Source organism: Ovis canadensis, chromosome 7, assembly GCF_042477335.2.
Source record: "Ovis canadensis isolate MfBH-ARS-UI-01 breed Bighorn chromosome 7, ARS-UI_OviCan_v2, whole genome shotgun sequence".
In the NCBI taxonomy this organism is placed as follows: Eukaryota; Metazoa; Chordata; class Mammalia; order Artiodactyla; family Bovidae; genus Ovis; species Ovis canadensis.
The window spans coordinates 26612338-26633844 of NC_091251.1; the positions used below are offsets into that span (position 1 = coordinate 26612338).

The 21507-nt window shown below is 39.2% G+C and overlaps 1 protein-coding gene across 1 annotated transcript in view; it reads left to right on the top strand.

The window, feature by feature from the left end:
- IQCH (IQ motif containing H) overlaps window positions 1-21507 on the top strand; it is a 229438-nt gene that overhangs the window by 18448 nt on the left and 189483 nt on the right. The window contains 2 exon segments of the mRNA XM_069597379.1: window positions 28-145; window positions 15463-15579. Coding sequence (XP_069453480.1) covers window positions 28-145; window positions 15463-15579 — 235 coding nt within the window.

The following is a 21507-nucleotide window of genomic DNA, read 5'->3' on the forward strand; positions in this document are numbered from 1 at the left end:
GATTTTAATATTTTTCTTTAAACTTAGGTTGTTCCCAGCTGTACTTGATCAGAAAACATTTATTTTCCCTCTGGAATCTGAGGGGAAACTTTGGCAACCCCAAAAGGAGCACAGTGCATTTCCACGTGCCTTTCCAAGAATAAAGGTAGGATAAGAGAACTCTGTAGAGACAGAAAGTGGATTGGTGGTTCCCGGAGGCTGGAGGAGGAGGTGGGGAGAGTGGGGAATGACTTGTAATGGTTGTCAGGTGTCTTTGGGGATGACGGAGTGTCCTGGAATCAAACAGTGGTGATGGCTGCACAACTCTGGGAATCCACTAAACATTGACTTGTGTACCTTGAAAGGGTGAATTTAAGGTTTTTGAATTATATCTCCATAAAGCTGTTGGAAGCCTTTTTTTTTTTCTCTCCAAGAGTGAAGGCAGGAAATTGTGTTCTAAATGGAAAAACATGCCATTGTTGTTTCAGATATGTTCATGGCAGAGTCAATTTCTATGACAAAAGAGCTTTCTTTGTAGTTAAGTTTCCAGGTGGCAAGGAATAGAGCCCAAGAGGTTTCTGACTTTTGGGTGTGCTCTCAATTGAATCCCTGTTCCCTCCCTGACTCCCCCAAAGTGATAACACTCCCCCAAAGTGATACTCACTTCTTCTGGGTACCAGGTGTTATTTTCAGTGCTTTGGGGATGTTAAATTGTTTAATCTTCAGAATAATCCTAGAAGGAGATATTATTATTATCTTCCTTTTATTGACGAAGAAACCAAGATTCAGAAATGTTAATTATTGGATGGGCAAAGAGAACACAGCTGGTATCAGAGCAAGGATCATGAATCCAGAAATGTAGGAATCCAGACTGTGCACTTAACCACTGTGATACCCCTTTTAAAACAATAGCTTTATTGAGATTTAATTTATATCCCACAAAATTCTCCCTTTTAAAAGTGACTTTTGGTATATTCAGAGTTGGGCAGCCATCATGTGGCACCCTTTTTACAATGGCTTGTATCAGTTCCAGATACTCTGTCCATAAACATCTTTGCTGGGGACATCTTTGCTGCAACTCTTTTCACCTCAAGCATTTTTGCTGCATAACTCATTGGCCATAAGGCAGTTTTGCTATTAAAAAAATAAAAGAGGGACATTAACAAAGACATAAAGAAGTATGAGAAGTGAATGACAAAATTTAAATGACTTTTTTTGCAAAATACGGAATATTTGAATTAACATGTGTAGATCATGGCAATGCTTTGCAAATGACCGATTTTATTTTGTGGGTTATACCGAAGCACTTATCTTTCAAGTCTTTCGTTCATAGTATTTTATATATATTTTGTCTGTTTGTTGACTCAGCTCCTTGTATGGATGGCATCACACTTTTTGATTTTTACTGTCATTTTTTTCCTGCATTAAGAGGGATCTGTGCCTGCTCATTCTTTCAGTTGTATCTGACGCTTTGGACCCCATGGACTGTAGGCCATCAGGCGTCTCTGTCCATGGAATTTTCCAGGCAAGCATACTGGAGTGACAGATATGCCAAGATACACCACAGTGTAGCAGTTTTCACAGTGCAACACACAACTCAGGTGCAAACACACACCCAAGTATTTGGGAACCACCACCTCCAGTCTTTCCCAGCATCGGGGTCTTATCTAATGAGTCAGCTGTTCCCATCAGGTGGCCAAAGTATTGGAGGTTCAGCTTCAGCATCAGTCCTTCCAATGAGTATTCCAATGAATACAGGAGTAGAGATAGGAAGAGAGAAATCCATAGAGACAGAAAGCAGATTAGTGGTTGCCAGAGGCTGGAAGGAGGAGGAGGTGAGAGTGGGGAATTTCTGTTGTTCATAAGCCTCCAGTCTATGGCATTCAGATACAACAGCCTGAACTAATACACTATAATTAACATCCTGATACTCTTGTATGACTTCCACTTTGCACTCTCAAAGCAGCTCACTCCTATCTTTGTAATTGGACTTGTCACATTGGGTTTCTTCAGTTACCATCTGTGGAGTGCTGACTATATGCCAAGGACTATTAGAGGCACATTGGGAGGAACAATTCAGACCAGGTCCCCATTCTTGGGCAATGGAGATACACCATCAGTAAGAGAATACCAGGTAATAATAAACACTCTCATAGGGAAAAAAAAAAAAGTGCTATCATAAATGGAACTTAAACTTCTCATCTTTGTTACTATTAAGTCTCTGCTTTCATTAAATTTTTATTTTGCCAAGAGTCTCAGGGGAGCCAGAATGGTTCATAAACACAAAATTGGAGATCTCTAGGTTATAAAGACAATGAAATAAAATATATGAAATTAGGACTATTTTAGAACACGTAGTTGCTGTTACTAATATTATTCCAGGAAAAAAAAAGAAAAAAAACTATGGCCAGAAATTTATTTTTTCCCAAAGAGTTTTGAATCCTGGCCAATGATTATAAAGATAAGGGATCTTATATGCCCCGTGTTCTTTTAAATACTGCAGGCAGGGGTGAACTTCATTTAGAAGGAGGCATGGGCTGCTTCCCACCCTGACTTTACCTCCAGGGCCTGGATCCCTATTGTTGTTTTATATCTAATATCAGTGACATCTGCTTAAAAATGCATAACTGCTGACACAAAGATAGCCCTAATTTTGCATTGTAAAGTCAATGACAAACAGTGCTGTTTTGCCAGCTGTTCTGTAAGCCTACTGCACCAACTTAAAACCTTGTATTATTGAGTAGTTGTGAAATCCAACTGGGATATCACCACCTTTAATTGCCCACTGCCAACCTTTTAAACTAGGTAAACCCCAGTTGCTACTTTAAGCTCTTTCTCCAAAGTGAAGAAATTGGTTTTGGAATTCCATTTCACATAAAAAAACTAAAATGACAAATCATTTGGAGTTTCTCAGTTGTAATTAAGAATCACAATAAAGAATTATCACTCTTCTGTAACATTTAGAAAGCCGTATTCTGGTACCTTTTCTTTATAGTATATCTTAGCTTCTAATCGACATGAGCCCCACCCTTCTTTTAGGCACCTTGAGCACACGTATACTCGTAACAGTCAAGGAAAGGGTTTGAAATAGTAGCAAACACAAAAGAAGGAGGGAGGAAGAGAAGGAGAAAAACTTTATAGGCCAAGAGAGTAATTGATTTTCTTGTTGTGTCTGGTGAGCTGTCTGAAGGCAAATTTCAAAACAGAAGTTCCTAGGCTGTTTAACCGGCTAGCTCTCCTTTGGTATTCACTCAATCCTTTGTTCTGTGAGTGGGCCAGGCTGCATGTTAGGTTGTTAGGTTAGAGCCTCTCGCGGTAAAGTTCTCTTTTCGGCAGTTGAGGTTAGGCGTGTATTCTGTGGATTTTTAATTTTTTTTTTCCCAGTTATTTTGCCTTCTGAGATTCCAAAATTCCCCACAGACCCTCCTGTCAAAGGGTTTCCTACTGTGTGAATATTCATTGGAAGGACTGATGCTGGAGCTGAAACTCCAATACTTTGGCCACCTGATGTGAAGAACCGACTCATTGAAAAAGGCCCTGATGCTGGGAAAGATTGAGGGCAGGAGGAGAAGGGGATGACAGAGGATAAGATGATTGGATGGCATCACCGACGCGATGGATATGAGTTTGAGTAGGCTCCGGGAGTTGGTGATGGACAAGGAAGCCTTGGCGTGCTGCAGTCCATGGGGTCGCAAAGAGTTGGACACGACTGAATGACTGAGCTGAACTGAACTGAAATTGTTTAAATCCAAGGAACTACTTAGAAGCATGATACAAATCTTATGTTTACAGAGCAGGAAAAATAAATGGCTCTCATTGCTTGAGAGTTATTCTCCAAATGAATTCCATAAAATGGATACTCTATCAAAAGAATGTAAAAATATAGATTGTGATCTAATTCGATACAGCAATATATAAGATCTGTGTATAAGATGGGAAGGATCTTTAATTTTGTGAATATGGATCTCATTGAGAATGATTTTCAAAATTTGATCAAAACTTAAGTTTTGAGGGTTTTTGTCATTATGAGGAATGTGATGAGAGATCAAAGATGGAAAAAGGGTAAGAAAGGGTTGCCTTACATATTTTCACTGTGGGTTATAACTCACTTAATATTGGGTGGGAAAATTTTGCTAATGAAATACCAGGTGGATTTTATAGAATAAAGTGGGGAAAAGTGAATGCCTACAAGAAACCAACAAGCATTGTGAACTCTGCCTTCTCATTAGAATATAAACTCCATGAGAGCAGTAACCTTTAAAAACTACTTTTCCCTTTCTGTGACTTCTTAAGACCTTCTTAGTATGAAACTATTCAGATAAACCAAAAATAGTATATTAATAACTATTTTTCTTTCACCTGGATTTAATAAGTGTTAACCTTTACCAGTTTCATTTCACCTATTTTTTATTGAAATGTTTTAAAATATAGATCCAATAACATTTCATCCCTTAATGCTTTTACATGCATCTTTAAAAATGAACACATTCCTTCTTACCCACAATACCATTATCCCATCTAACAAAATTAACAGTAATTTCTGAATATAATAGATATCCAGTTTATGTTTAGATTTCCACAGTTATCTTCCAAATGACTTTTACTGTTCTTTATACAAACTTGGACCTGTTAAGGTTTATATATTGTTTATTTCTTTTTTTAATACATTCTTTTTTAAAATATTTTTTTTCCATTATGGTTTATCAAAGGATATTGAATATAGTTCCCTGTGCTATACATTAGGGCTTTGTTGTTTATCCATTCTAAATATAATAGTTTTCATCTACCAGCCCCAAACTCCCAGTCCATCCCTCTCCTGCCCCGCACCCCTTTGGCAACCAAAAGTCTGTTCTCTATGTCTATGAGTCTATTTTGTTATTTTATTTCTTAAGTCTTTATTAATCTAAAGCAGAGAGACTGTTTAGTTCATTGCTGTAACCAGTGACTAGACAGTGCCCAGCCTGGAATAGGCTCTCAATAGATGGCAACACAATGGTTAGAAGTATGGGTTTAAGTCCCATACTAGCTCTCCACCACGTACTATCTGTACCTTTCCATGCCTCAGTTTCTCATCTGCAAAACGGGCTCTGTGATACTCTGTTGTAAGTATAGATGAAGTAACATATGGACACGTTTATAACAGTGCCCCATACCTGGTGAGTGCTATGTAAGTGTTCATTATTCTGGTCAACAAGTAATCAGAAGAATGAACACTTACATAGCATTCAGTAGGTATGGGGCACTGTGCCTGATATGTACCAGACACTATTTCAGGCATCAACCAAACTTCTCTATTCTCAGGGGGCTGACATTCTAGTTAGGGTAAGGTAGTCATTAGAAAAACAGAAAACTGTTTGAAACGTAAACATATAATATGTTAGTTGGTGAGAGAATAGTTAGGGTAGGAACATAGGGACTGTTGGGATGGTCTCAGTTGTAAGGTGACTCTTGAGCAGAAATCTGATGGACGTGAGGGAGCAAGGCATTGTGCAGATGCCTGGAGGAAGAGCATCCCAGGCACAGAAGACAGAACCACTAAGGACCCTGAATTAGGAGTGTGAACAGCAAGGAAGATGGAGAGGAAGGCACAAGGAGGAGAGAAGTAGGGACAGGGGTGGAGGTCAGATCTTACAGACTGTTGTGAAGACTGCAGAGATCATGAGTTAGATGGGAGGCTTTTCATCAGGGGACCGACTGGGTATGATTTACAACTCACAGGAGTCCCTCTGCCTGTCATGTGGAGACTGTGATGTAGGAGGACAAGGGCAGAGGCAGGGAGGCCGTGCAGGAGACTGTGTTAGCCGTGATGAGGAAGTCATATCTCATCCCCACGACATTTCTGAAGAAGGGAATTATTGTTATCCCCATTTGACAGATGAGCGTACCGAGGATGAGAGGTGATAGTAATTTAGAACTAAGAAACAGGAGAACGAGGATTCAGACTCAGCTCAGTGTAACCTCAGAGTGCTGGCTTTTCCTTGCTAGTGTTAAAAATACAAAACCCCGACCTCCATCCCTGTGTTTGCCACAGGAAAATTTACAACTTGAAACTTGGGGAAAATAAAGAAAGCAGCTGAATAAATTGTTGATTTTTTTTTTAACAAAAGGTCCTAACCATCCCCAGAATTATCCTCAGATATATCCCTCTACACTCTCTCAAAAAGGGACTTCCCTGGTGGTTGAGTGGCTAAGACTCCACACTCCCAATGAAGGGGGTTTGATCAGTGGTCAGAAAACTAGATCCCACATGCTGCAACTAAGACCAGTGCAGTCAAATAAATATTTAAGAATAAATAAATACATTTTCCCAAAGAAACTTCTCAACGTAATGCTCCTGATAAAAGTGACCTTTTTTGCTTTCTGATTTGTTGCAGTGACACCAATACGGCAATGGTGAAGCCACATTAGAATTATTTATAATACATTATTATACTCTATCATGTGCAATGCTGTTTTTCTGTAATTAGTTACCATTCAGGTGGTTTACATATATAAAGAGGTTTATACTTTACAGTGTACATAAGTTGTGGCTAATGGGACAGGTAATTAAACATGGCATTTGGGGTTATTTCTATTAAAAATGGGCAAAAGTAGGCCCTTAGGCCTATATAGTCTAATAACACTATGCCACAGGAAATTTGCCACAGGAAAATTTACAACTTGAAACTTGGGGAAAATAAAGAAAGCAGCTGAATAAATTGTTGATTTTTTTTTTTACAAAATGTTTCTATGAGAAGATTCAAGTAGATACATATTTACTTTTCCACAATCATAAGCTATTTATTACAACTGAAAAGCATACTCAAAATTTATTATTAATATATGATATCCCATGGTTCAATGACATTTCAAAGATGGCATCTTAAATTTCTCCTGCCTCTCTCCCTGGCTTACCAGGGGATGCTAACTTCTGGGCATGTAGGGGGACCTCATTCCCTGGCCACCAACTCATGAGAGTTGCTTGTAGCAAAGATAGGGAGGTTGTGGAATTAGCAATTGGCCCCTGTGCCATAAAAGTTGGATAGGATGTCACCTTTGGCACACACTACTGCTCAAAAGCAGAGATATTATTTTGCCAACTAAGGTCCGTCTAGTCAAGGCTATGGTTTTTCCTGTGGTCATGTATGGATGTGAGAATTGGACTGTGAAGAAAGCTGAGCGCCAAAGAACTGATGCTTTTGAACTGTGGTGTTGGAGAAGACTCTTGAGAGTCCCTTGGACTGCAAGGAGATCCAAGCAGTCCATTCTGAAGGAGATCAGCCCTGGGATTTCTTTGCTGAAATGATGCTGAAGCTGAAACTCCAGTACTTTGGCCACCTCATGCGAAGAGTTGACTCATTGGAAAAGACCCTGATGCTGGGAGGGATTGGGGGCAGGAGGAGGAGAAGGGGACGACCGAGGATGAGATGGCTGGATGGCATCACGGACTTGATGGATGTGAGTCTGAGTGAACTCCGGGAGATGGTGATGGACAGGGAGGCCTGGCGTGCTGTGATTCGTGGGATCGCAAAGAGTCGGACACGACTGAGCGACTGAACTGAACTGAACTGAACTGCTCCAAGCTGTTGACTGTGTCACCATGGCATATTGTAAGAATGACAGAAACATAGTAAAACCAAAACATGTCTTTCCTCGAAGGTGTGCTGTTTCAGTCTTCAGGCATTTTGATGTCAGCGCTACTACGTGTTTGGGGCTAGAGTGCAGATTTTACTGCTGTCAGTGTTCACAGCCCGCAGTCAGGCATTCTACAGTCAGAGTGGCAAGTGTGATATTAGAGGTTTGGCAAAAGTACTCTGGCTAGGGGGATATGCTGAATGCCTGGGCTTGTTGTACCCAGTCAGTACATCATCTTTAAAATCTGTTTCAAGCACAGCAACCCCTGCCCTCCTTGTCCTGGCCTGCCAGTTCACATAATATGTTCTTCCGACAGTCCTTCATTACCGTGAGGACATTCAATCCACTGACCCCTCATTATTTCACCATTTATCGCTTTTGTCTCACTGTACTTGATTTCTTAGCTAGATTAGATTGATGGCTGTGGCAGAAATTGTTAATTCCCTATCCAATATTCATCTGACATCTGCGTTACTGTAAACTGTGATTTTGTTCAGGATGGCATCATGCCAAGAGGAGTAAGTGTCCTCATTTTTGAGCCTTCTTTGCAGTTAAGTTTGACCACGTGTCCCGGTTCTGTCCAGTGGGTACTGAGTGGCAGTGTCCTGGCATTGGTTCTAGGGGATGTTTTGCTTTCTTGATGAGAGGGTATAGTAACAACTGGCATGTTCCTTCTCCCCTTCCGCTCCTGCAACCATGAGGTGACAACCACAGGAACAAAAGGCAACACTCTGAAGATGGTTAGGACATAAAGGAGGAAAGGGACTGGGCCCCAAAGGCTTTTCTGAGCTGCAGATTTTTAGGTAGATACATGACTGCCCAATATAAAGATCCCATTTTTCAGTGTCCCTTGCTGTTGGACATAGCCATATGATCAAGTATTGGCTGATGAAATGTTGTTATTGTTTAATCTCTAAGTAGTGTTTGACTTTTTTATGACCCTATGGACTGTAGCCTGCCAGTCCCCTCTGTCCATGGGATTTTCCAAGCAAGAATACTGTGGAGGTTGCCATTTCCTTATCCAATGAAATATTAGGGGGTGAGTATTTCGGGAAAATTTCTGGAAACCTCCTTAAAAGATATCTGACTTTTGCTCTTCAATCCTTTTCTTCTCCTTTCTCTATTCTGCTGCCTGGAATGGAGCTGTGTTGGCTGGGACTCTTGCAGCCATCTTAGGCCAGGAGGAGGAGGCCCATACATTAGGGATAGCAGACTACTAAATTGAAAGGAACCTGGTCCCTAGCAACTTCCTGGACTTCCAGACCAACCCTGAACAGCCTATCTCTGGACTTCATATACACGAGGACAATAAATTTGGTCTTATTGAAGTAATATTCTTCCAATTTTCAGTCACAGCGACAAACAGCCCTATTCCCATTCCCATTACCCTTTATAACCATATTTACTTTCTCTATCTCTAGATTTACGTTTTATGTCTTCTACCTTGTCAGAGTGGAGGAAATGTCCCTTCTCTGGTTAAAGCCAGCCTCTTATTTACCTTAGCTCTTCCAGTTATTCCCCTCTCAATCATCGATTTCTGATTTCTCCATCATCCCCAGATCTTTGTGTGACTGTTCCATTCAGGCCTCAGTATACTTGTCACTTCCTCAGAGAGGCTCTCCTTGACCACCATGTTTAAGGCAGCCTCCCATTCTCCTAGGGTATTTTATGTAGAGCACTTATAGAAATGTGAAATTAAGTCTATATCTGTTTACATGGTTATTAACTGATTCCTCTCATTCCTTCAAGAATGTAAGATCCATGTGGACAAAAACTTGTCTTTATTGACCGACACCTCAGTGAGGCTTTCCATAAATGTTGGAATGAATGAATGAATTTTGTTGGGAGTTAGAGAAGGAGAGATGGAGGTTAGGGGAGATCTCCCAGAGGAAGTTGCACCCGATCCAAGTTTCATTGTTAGTAACAGTGTGCCCAGAGACCAGCTGAAGGTGGGGGCGGGGGGGGAGAAGAGGACATTCCCAGAAAATGGCACAGCCTGCTCACCTGTAGAGGTGGAGAGAACATTTTATATGTGGGGGCTGGCTGGTCACTGAGCAGTCATGAGGAAGTGGCAGAATACAGGGCTAGAAGGTAGGAAGGGCCCCTCTAAAGGAAACCACTAGAGGCGAGATACGTGTTTCAGTTAGTAACCAGAGGTTCAGTCACACTGGAGGTCATGCAGATTCAAGGAGACCCATCTCAGGGCTCATTATAGAGGTCCGTGTAACAGTCAATGAGGGCACCGATCGGAGCAGTGCCTGTGGGTATTCGAGGGGAAGTAGAGGATCTGACGATGGGAAGCTGAATCAAGAGTGTATCAACCAACATTTCTTTGTGATGTGGCAGCATGTCATGATGGAAAGAGGTTTTTGAAGACAGAGACGTAAGCAAAATCCTGTCTCTTCACTTTGGGGTAATATCACTTGGCCATCTATCCTCACTGGTAAAGAGGATTAGTTCCATATACTCCCTCTTGCCGTTTTAAGGACTAAAGTACGTCATTTGGATTATGGCAACCCCCAACGTATTATGGTGCCTGGCACAAAACGGGAGCTAAATAAATGTTAGCTCTCTCCCCTAACCTTCCTCTTTATCTACAATTCAACTCCTACCAGGATCAGAAAACAGGATGGGCACATCTGAATGGAACTAAAATCTTAAGGTTTTGTGAACTTGAGGCACCTGGGCTTTTAGAAGCAGCTTGGGGTTAAGAGATGCTGTGATTGTTGGTCCCCTAGCCTAGCAGGGATATGAGAGGGGATATCATAAAGCACAGACGTATCATCACACCTAACACTTAATATTACATTTGCCTGTAATACAGGAGACATAAAAGACTCTGGTTTAGTCCCTGGATTGGGAAGATCCCCTGGAGAAGGAAACAGCAACCCACTTCAGTATCCTTGCCTGAAAAACCCCATGGACAGAGGAGCCTGGCAGGCTACAGTCCAAAAGGTCACAAAGAGTCGGACATGACTGAGTGAGCACACTACTATATAATTCTCAGTCCACGTTCAGTCTTCCCCAGTTGTCTTAAAACTATTTTTCTATTGTTTGTTTGAATCAGGATGTAAAAAATGTCTGCACATTGCATTTGGTTTTTTTTTTTTGTTGTTGTTGTTCATTTTATTTATTCATTTTGAAAAACTGAAGCATAGTTGTACAGTATAAGTTACAGGTGTACAATAAAGTGATTCTCAATTTTTAAGATTCTATTATAGAATATTGACTATGTTCTCTATGTTGTACAATATCATGTGTTTCATTCGTATCTCATTTTATCTGTAACAGTTTGCTTCATGAAAAGAGTCACCATTGTAAGTCAACTATACTTCAGTTTTTAAAAGGTCACATATTTAAGAAATCAGGTCATTTCTCAAATAGGTTCACCACCCGCTTAGTGTGGATTTGGCTGACGACAATCTCATGGTGCCATTTTACATGTTCCCCTGCTCTAGTATTTCTTGTAAACTAGCAGTTCTATCGGAGAAGGCGATGGCACCCCAGTCCAGTACTCTTGCCTGGAAAATCCCACGGATGGAGGAGCCTGGTGGGCTGCAGTCCATGGGGTCGCTAAGAGACGGACACGACTGAGCGACTTCCCTTGCACTTTTCACTTTCATGCATTGGAGAAGGAAATGGCAACCCACTCCAGTGTTCTTGCCTGGAGAATCCCAGGGGCAGGGGAACCTGGTGGGCTGCCGTCTATGGGGTTGCAGAGTCGGACACGACTGAAGCGACTTAGCAGCAGCAGCAGCAGCAGCAGCAGTTCTATCTGGGCTTCCCTGGTGGCTCAGGTAGTAGAGTCCACCTGCAATGTGGGAGACTTGGGTTCAATCCCTGGGTTAGGAAGATCCCCTGGAGCAGGGCATGGCAACCCGCTCCAGCATCCTTGCCTGGAGAATGCCCATGGACAGAGCAGCCTGGAGGGCTACAATCCATGGGGTCACAAGGAGTCAGACACAGCTGAGCACAGCACAGCAGCAGTTCTATCTAGAAGCTTGATTGGATGCAGGTGACATCTTTTCGGTGGCAATACTTCACAGGTGGTACCGTGCACTTGCTTTTACTGTTTATCAGGAGGCAGTTTCTTTTTTCTTTTAGTGATGTTAAGATTGATCTGTAAGTCTGTGTATTACCAGCTTGATCTAGTCTTATATAAAGTTCCCCACAACCTTTCACCCAGTGATATTAGCAAAAATTGATATTTACCTAATTGTTTCATTAGGGATTGCAGAGCGATGATCTTATAATTCTATTATTCCTTCTGCATTTATTAGCTTCCCTGAAGAACTTTCCCTTAGCAACTCTTTGGTGAATCTGAAAAACAGATTTTTCAGGAAAAACAGAATAAATATATGATTCTTTCTTTTATCTATCTACTTTCAGATTAATTGATCTATTTTATCAATTAGGTTTTTGGGAAGGGGGAATATTAAGAACTATGGATTTTTATATATTTGAGGTGTTTCAGTGCATAAAGTATTACTTGTAGGATACTGAATAGTACTTTATCATTTGTGAGATACTTAACACACATTAGTCACTTAAACTTCACAAACAACCCCCTGAAGGTAAAGTATTATTAATACTTCCCAGTTTTACAAGTGAAAAAAATCTAGATCATATAGCTTGAAGTAGGATTTGGTGTCTACTGTTCTTTCAATTAAATATGATATTGGTTGAAATAATCAGACCATTAAAGGTGGCTGGATTCTTTTTCTTTTGAGATTAAATAGCAGATACCTTTAACCAGTGGGACTATAGTACTAACCAGTGTACACTTTAGAAGGCATTACTTGTGGCAAACACCGTTGAGAATAATGTTATGCTGATAATACTGTAACTTAGTAAATAGCTTGTCTCAACTTTGTTTGTGAAGCATTTCAATTTTGATTACTCTGTGTGGGATCTACTGCTCAGATGTATGTCATTTTATGGTCTGCTCATGTCTGGGGAGCTGGTATTATGTGCTGCCTAGTGTTTTTAATTCAGAACTTCTTTTGAAAGAAACCTTAGCCTCTTATGTTCAAGCCCTAGTTTTAATAGCATAAGCTATTTCCTTCTTATATCGCTTTGTGGGCATAGTAATAAAATAAATACCACAAAATCACTGATGAGATGAAAATTGAGCTCCCTGCTTCTGTGCAGCCATGTAGGTAAAACAGTAATTGGCTCTGATAATAACTTTTGTTCTTACAAACCAAAGTCTAAATGAGAGTCACATTTGATATATCTGCTTGTAATTACTATCAAAAGGAGAGAATACAAAGTTTAGATTGTTTAGTGACTCAAGATAGATTAAATAAATTGCTGTCTTTTCTTGAACAATGTAAGAAAATTTTCTTAAATTATTTCTGATATTTATCTTACTGTTGGCAAAAAATGATCATCTTCCAGAACATTGCTTTTATGCTTAATGGAATGATTAATTTTGTTTTTTTTTAATCTATAATTGTTTTCCTTGAAAAACCTTATTACTGGGTCTGATAATTTATGCTCATAAATATTTTCCTATACCTCTCTGTAGATTTTAAGATAAATTTAGGTTATGCATGTATATGGCAGTGATTTTCAGTGAGACCATTTGACATTTTTATATCATTTATATGTAGACTCTTAATATTTTTTAAAAGGGGAATTAAATCATATGTGCTACATATAATTTTGATATACCCATGCTTTGGTGTCAAAAGGGTAAATAATAGAATATTAATATTTAAAGGATCTTTCTATTGCTTTAGAAACTAATAAAGAATTGGTATTACAACCTGGCATTTCTGTTGAATTTCTGCTTACATTTCAATTTCTTTCCAGAAATATTTGTGTCTAGTGCCATAGAAATGTAAAAATGGAAGGGAACAACTAGATTTTAATGCCAGTTTTAACAGTGATTCTAAATTTGATCATTTTGTTTCTACACCAGTCCTATAGCCATGCAAAGTTGATGGAGCATAATAAAACTAAGAAAATGGCTATAGTCCACTGAGCCAATGATCCCGGAATTAAAAAGTTCTAACAAAGCTTAGACATGATAGATGAAGCTATTACCATCAATTGTATCCAGAATACACATTTAAAAAACACCCTAATTACAGAAACCACATCCAGTCAATATAATACATATTAGCAATTTCCCCATCCTTAGTAGGATGGAAATTATTCTGAAAGTGTAATTAAGAAGGAAAAAATTATGTTCAGGTATTAATTTCAATAAAAGAGGCACTCAGCTTTCATGCAAAAACCCCGGAGTAGTGCTGTACATGTGGGTTACCCACAGAAGGAAAGCCATTTGTAATTAGGCACTACATTATTTTTGTCACCACACAGACTTTAAAGAGAGAGAAAAGCTGTGCCTTATTTGTAACCTGTGTTCCTGCGTGAGTTAAAGTGCACAACTGAGTGCAGTTACCTGGAGATTTGTCTAAAAACTATTTTTAAAGAAATAAAAGGAAGGTTTGGAGGCTGTATTAAGAAATAACTTATCTAGACAGCATGCATTCCAAAGGTGTTTTTGTAGCCTTCCCCTTCACTTTGACCTCAGGCACAGGCCATGTATGAATGCTTAGGATCAAAGAAATTACTGCAGCGTGAGCTAATCTGTCTGGTTCCTATAACCGTTTTAACAATTGCATCAGATCACCCTCAGAACTAGCACTATATTGAAAGGAAATCAGTGTTTTTAATTGCTCACAACACCTCTTTAAAAAAAAAAAGTCACAAAGGCCACACATTGTATGATTTAATTTATAGGAAATATCCAGAATGGGCACATCCAAGAGAAAGAAAGCTGATTAGCAGTTGCCAGGCTCTGGGAGGAGGAGGGGATGAGCAGTGACTGTTAGTGAGTATGAGGTTTCGTATTGGGGTAATGAAAATGTTCTGGAATTAAGGCAGGGGTGGTGATAGTACAACATTGTGAATATGCTAAAGTTCACTAAATTTAAAACTCCCCAAAGACTTCAGAAACTCTTGGTACTACCATATTCCGTGTCAGCTTACCTTTTAGCATCAGTGCATAGAATGCTACCTTTTAGCATAGAATGCAAAACATGGGAGGGAGGTGTTGGGGGTTGATAATTCGACAGGAGACTGTCCAGTCTAGTGCCACATTTTGCAAATCAAGAAACCGACTTCCAAAGAAGGAAAGTGACTTACTTAAGGTCACGTGCAGACAGTCCAGGGTAGAGCAAGACTGGATCACAGGTCTCCAGTCACCTGTCCAGCGCCCCTTCCCACCACCACTATGCTGCCTTCCCTGGTAGTTTATCTCAGCAGTAACTCACTTGAATTATTTTAAATGAGGAACATATGGTTCAAAAAGATGTGTGGGTTTTATTTTTTTTCTAATGAAAGCACACATTTCCCCTATAAAATAGCAAAATCTCTATGAAGGAGGAGATACATTTGTTGTGGTAAATTTACCAAGTCCTGAGGTTTACCTGTAAATGTCCCTTGAGAAAAGTGGCCACATTAACAGACCAAGGGAGCCCTCTGCCTGCATAGTTGTAGTATAGATTTCATTGGCAAAATTCTTGACCTGGAAAGCTAAAACTAAATCGAGACCAGGTGTTCTACCCTTTGTCCACCTTGGTTGGCTTCTAGCAGTATTTTGGAGAAAATGAATGGTGGATTTTTATGAGTAACAGGGATTCGGGAAGGAAAATCGGCAGAAAATTCCATTTCTGTGAATAAAAGACAAAATTAGTTACCTAAATAAAAGACCTAAAGAGATATATATTTTTTTTCCAGCGAGAATTACATTAAAATAATTATTCTCAAAGAACTTTATACTCCTTTGAGGGTATAAAATGTTAACAAGCAGTTTTGTTCATCCAGCATGAAACTTTCATTGTTTCTTTGTTTCAGCGAAAGACAGGGTTGAATATAAAAATCATGCAGGATCCTGAAAGCATCCACCACAGAGCTGCTGTAAATGCGACCTATGGAATCAGTTTGCCATACATTAACCAGAGAAAAGCAAGTGTAAGTAATGAGTGATTTTAATGAGCTCTTATTTTTTAGAATTAAAATTCATTCATTGGTGCTTTAAGACGTAAGGTAGATTTTAAGAATCTGGATCCTTTTGTCCTTAGAATTTTTTGGAGATGAAATGAAGTGGCATTCATTCTGTTTGTAATTAGAAATGGTGAAGAAAGTGTAAGCTTCTTTTTTAAAGATCTATGTATAGATCATTCAAATTTTTCTATTTTATCTGATATCCCTAAATAAACTAGTACCATAATTTTAACTAGTACCAAAATTTAACAAGAAGAGGTAATTTAACAACAAAAAGAATACAGAGCTTTTAAATATTTTCTTTTGTGTACAGGCTTCTCCTAGAAAAAGAAAAAAAAAAGAAACCAACAGCAAGGCATGAGCTTCAATTATATATGCTCATATAATAGGCAAAAATTTAAGAATATTATTCTAAATCTAAAGAAAGTAGGGGCTGATCCTTTATGTCAGCAAAGTGATGAGAAGGAAAAATAAGAAGGAGACTGTCATTAAGGAATCTCAGAGTCTGTGCCTATTTTTGCCACTGACTTGCTGCTGAGTGTCCTAAAGCAAGGATTGTACTCTTTCTGTGTTTCATGGTTTTCTTAGAAGAATCAAGAGTAGTGCTTGATTTTAATTAGAAAAATTATTTTATTTGAGATCATTTCTAATACTGAAAATAATTACCAAAGTGATATCTATAATTTTTAAATACATTTTTTTAAACTTTTGGCTTCTCTCCAAAGCTCTAAAATGTATCCTTCAGTGAAATCAAAACTAACAACAAGATTAATTTTAGAATTAAATTGCAAAGCCATTTCTAACCAGCATAATAGTCTCTTAATCTTTCAAATTTCCTACGCAGACATTTTCAACTGCCTACTTCATTCATGTAACCCTGAAATATATTTTTAGTTTCTTTATATGTGCTTTATGTTATTCTAACAGGGTTGGTTTAAGAGCATTTTATCATAGAAATTCTTTTATAGCCTAAGAAATAACTAGAAAGTTAGATATTTTTATTCCTGCTGAAACTTTATTTAAAATGTCACTGTGAATAATGTGAAAGGGTTTTTATCTGCTTCCCATGAGCCCAAAGCCCTTGAAATAAAAATATTATTTCTCTGGCTGTATAGACAGAAGCAAATTTCGCTTTTGTTGTTGTTGGTCTTCCCCATCAGTCTAGAATTAATATTGGCTTAGCTGGTGGAGCGCTGAGGCTTTGTAGCCCAAGGCAATTGCAGCATTTCATGCAAACTTTTTCTGATGAGTATTGAAGTTTAAAAAGGTATACCTCTAGATTTAGAGGGGATTAAGCTTTGCTTTAATGAATCTGAACAAAAATTCTGACATAAACAGGAAAGTCAAAACTATATCCAAAATTTCCCAAGTAGGATATGTGCCTTGGATAGTGTACCCTTGTCCTTAGAACACAGAGGACTTGGGAAAGCACTTGGCCTTGTAGACACAAAGGTAATGTATACTCATTGACTGTATTTAAGATCCTTTTTTCCCCCTGTAAAACTTGACTCCATAAAAATCTATACCAGATCAGTTTAAAATGTAGGTACATTATGTCCAACTTGTTCAAACTATTGGCATTTCAATCAAAATAGTTGACCCTATCATTTTATGTTGATATCTGTATAGACGATGGTACTAACTGAAAAACATATTCTCATTTTAGATTTGTAAAATAAGCATTGTGCAAAAAGTCCTATGAAAGAAATATTCCAGTGTTGGCTTTAAACAAGCATGTGGAATACTTGGGAATAAATACAGTTGTGATTTACCACTTATGAAAATGTTTTTGAAAGCACTTACCCAAACTGAAGCAATGTGTCTAGCATTATGATGTATAGTTAATTAGAAAAACAGCATCAGAGCTAATTGCTTTTTATAACCACTCTAAACACTCAAAGGGGATTATTATTTGGCTGCTGAGGGCCATGTGTTTCCTTACTTCTTATGAAACTTGAACGGCTTGTCAAAAGCCTATAAGTAATCTTAGATACTTTTGACAGAGCAAATTTGAATTTGTTGCTAATTTACATTACCAGTTCCCAGAAACCGGTGTTTTCTCCATTTTATGAAGAGATATATACTTTCTGATAGTCATAGGCTGATGAAAAGATTTTAGTGCATTTAAAACACATATACTGTACATACACATATACCTGCCCCCACAAAACTGCCTTTAGAATTATATATCCTGTAACTCTCTTGTGTAAAAGCAATTCACAAAAAAAGCATTAAAAGCGAAAGTCACTGATTTTTTTCCAATGTATTAAATTTGCCAAATTAAAACAAAAACCCTCTAACACACTCTTGAGTAGAGCCTTACAGGTTTGGATAGACAAGAAGAAATCTCTGATTCTGTTCATACTTACTCATTGACATTTAGTTCCAGTTAGGCTTTATAATGCAGCACATTAAAAGATCTACAGAAAATTTGACTTTGATTTATTTTTTTTTAAATAAGGGTTTCTTAAAAGGCTTGAAACATGTATCTGTTACCATGAATTTTAAAAGAACAATTATGAATGCATAACAAAATAGCCAAACAAAACATTGCTTTGAATTGCTGCACAAATAACTCTGATTATAACTGTTATGACCTAGAAACGAATCGTAAAACCATTTTTCTTTTTGGCAACGTATGAGTTGCTATAGAATTATACCAGTTCTTAGGTCCCACTTTCCAAATAAATAAATATATAATGCAATGTAAACTTAGAATCTTTTATTTATTCATGAGGTTGGATTTAATACTATTATGATTTCTAGATTTTATGAGTCATATGTTATGCAGTGTTTTGCACTAACTTAGTTGGGTAGCAACCACACTTCACAAATCATAGTTTCATTCTTTACTGTTTCACTTAGGGTGTGTGTAGTAATCTCTCACTGAAAGCGCATTCATTTCTGAAGTGATAAAGTAATGGAAAGTGAGGCAATTGTGTTAATGTCAAATGATTAGAAGAAGCACCAGGAGTAAGGTGGGGGTAAGTAGGAGGGGTGGGGGCAGAAAGAAGGACTATTTCACAACATGATTGTGTTTTAAGCCCATGCATATGGCCACAATTACAGTCTCAACGTAATTTGGCAACGGTAGCAGAATTAGATTTAAACAAATTGATGTTACACTGCAGTAATTCAGAATGAGCTTGTTGCATTTATAAACCATAACAAGAAGCAGAGTGGATTAATAAACCCTTCTTGTCACTAAAAATAAAAAAGGGAATAATTGCTGAGATGGAGTTAACTTAACAGATGACTATAGTCAGCATCCTTTCAGCCTAGATATGGGAAAGTGAAGGTCACCCCCATCTCAGATGACAAAGAGGGAACATTTTGTTGGTAAACAAATTAATCTTTTGAAAGGTCGCCATTTGTTTTAAGTTTTTATCCAGTTCTTGTCATCTGGAATCAGAGATTGACTGTCATTTCACTAGGCAGGGGTGCAGTTGAAGCAGACAAAGCTGCTTCTGTACGTATCAGCATTCCTTGACAAAACCCGGTGCCTGATTGCGATGCCATGGGCTGCTGGTTTACAGCTGTCTCCGGACAAGAATGGAGGCCCACCCCTGAATTCCAATAAGATGGGCCTGCATATTCCGCCTGCTGTAAGCTGGCCCTCTGCCCACAAGTAGAATGTATGGTGGTTCAAGCCAGCAATTATCTCTTTTACTTCCTTCTGTGCTGCTTCTGTTCCTTTTTTCCAAAAACAGATGTGGATATTCACTCAAGTTCTGCATCTCTATTCTTTCCCACACCTGCCAGGGCAGAATTTTGACAGAGGTAGGGTTTGAGGGAGCCAGAAGGCAACAATCAGACGGGATTTCTGTGAGAACAGTTTCAAAAGAAAATGTTGAATTTTCAGGAAATGTAGAGTCAGCATCTTGTCCCCCTCCCTTTTCCCAGGAGCATTTGGTAAATTAAATTAGTTGAACAAAAGGAAATAGCTTTAAAGACATTTAGAAATGCCACATCCTATTTATGACACACAGTCATTACCCAAGAACTGCAGCGGCACGTTCAACACCCCTACTTCTGTCGCTGAAGAGAGGTTCCTCTTCAGGTTGCCTTGAAAGAGCTTCCAAGAAAACAGTGACTTTTCGTGTTCTTCTTGACTCCTAGCCTGCTCCACCAGCATGGTGGTGATAGAGTGGTGTACTGGCTTTGGAGGCTGAGGTGACTGAGAACGTTAGTTCTGCTTTGGTTTGCAGTGCTAACCTAAGAAAGTGAGGCGGCCAATGCCACTGGCTCACGTCTGGTCCTCTCACAGAAGCCCGTCTGGAAGAGGGGAGAGGAAATTGGAGGCCATGCCCTCATCAGGTAACGCACATTCTCTAAGTTCTTGTGAACGCTGTTATTTCTTGAATTTCCGGGCTGAGATCCTGCATGCGTTCCCAAACCAACCCCATGCCAAACTCCAACCACTTTTTAGCTGGGAGCATCCCATTTCTGGGTTAGACTGCCTGCTGTGGACTCTTATTAATAGAAGGAGAACCTCACAGAAATGGCCTCCATCTCCTTATGGGTAAAATGTCCATGATAAAAGAATCTCATAGGATTATATTGAGGTTTTTGGTTTTTTTGGCTGTGTTGGGCATTAGCTGTGACATGCAAGGCCTTTCCTTGTGGCATTCGGACTCCAGAGAGCACAGGCTCAGTAGTTGCAGCATAGGCTCTCTAGCTGCAGCACACAGGCTTAGTGGCCCCACGGCAAGTGGGATCTTAGTTCCCTGACCAGGGATCAAAACTGTGTCCCCTGCATTAGAAGGCAGATTCTTAACTACTGGACTCCCAAGGAAGTCCCAGGATTGTATTAAGATTTAAATGAAATAATTCAAAGCACTTAGCAGAGGTCCTGGTACAAATAAGTGCTCTGAAAGTTTTAGTTATGACTGTTGGCAATATCACAGATTATCTTATGCCATGTTTTATATAGTCATTTAAAGCTTACATTACTGTAGGGGGTCAAGGGGGTGAACCAAAGTATTACTGAGGTTCCTTCCAGAGATTCTATTTAACATTTCACATGATGATGCCTTCTTTCCCATACTGCTATGGGGACAGTTGTCTGGTCCCTTTGTTTTTCACATCCTCCACTGCCACCAAGCAGTGTTTTGCACATAATAGGAGAGGATTAATTGGTCTCATCCAGCCAGTCCCCACACTGAAGCTGTGTTGCTGCTGCTGCTACTGCTAAGTCACTTCAGTCGTGTCCGACTCTGTGCGATCCCACAGATGGCAGCCCACCAGGCTCCACCATCCCTGGGATTCTTCAGACAAGAACACTGGAGTGGGTTGCCATTTCCTTTTCCAATGCATGTAAGTGAAAAGTGAAAGTGAAGTCACTCAGTAAGTGTCCGACTCTTCGTGACCCCATGGACTACAGCCTACCAGGCTCCTCCGTCCATGGGATTTTCCAGGCAAAGGTACTGGAGTGGGTTGCCATGCCTTCTCTGAAGCTGTGTTACTTCTTGCCAAATCTGGAAGTGAAGTAATGGTTTTGCTGACTCTTAGTAGGCACAGGGCATCTTCCCACTTAGCCATCTGATGAAGTTTATCTGGTGAAACCCTCTTGTTCCTGGATTCTTGTAACAGCCTGGCCACTGACTAACTGTTTCTAGGAGCCAGTCACTCTAGTTCAGTTATTCTAATTTTCCTAGTTTATAAAATGGGGAAGCTAGATGGGAGGCAGTCGGATGGGAATAAGGGCTTGGAGTTGAATGGATCAGAGTTGGGTCCTATTTGCCATTTTCCAGTTGTGTAACCCTAGGTAAGCAAATTAACATCTCTGATCCTCTGTTTCCTTCTTTGTAAAATCAGAATAATGGTGTCTACTAGGCATGGGTATTATGGGGATAATATAGATAATATACTATCGATAATTATAATTATCGATAA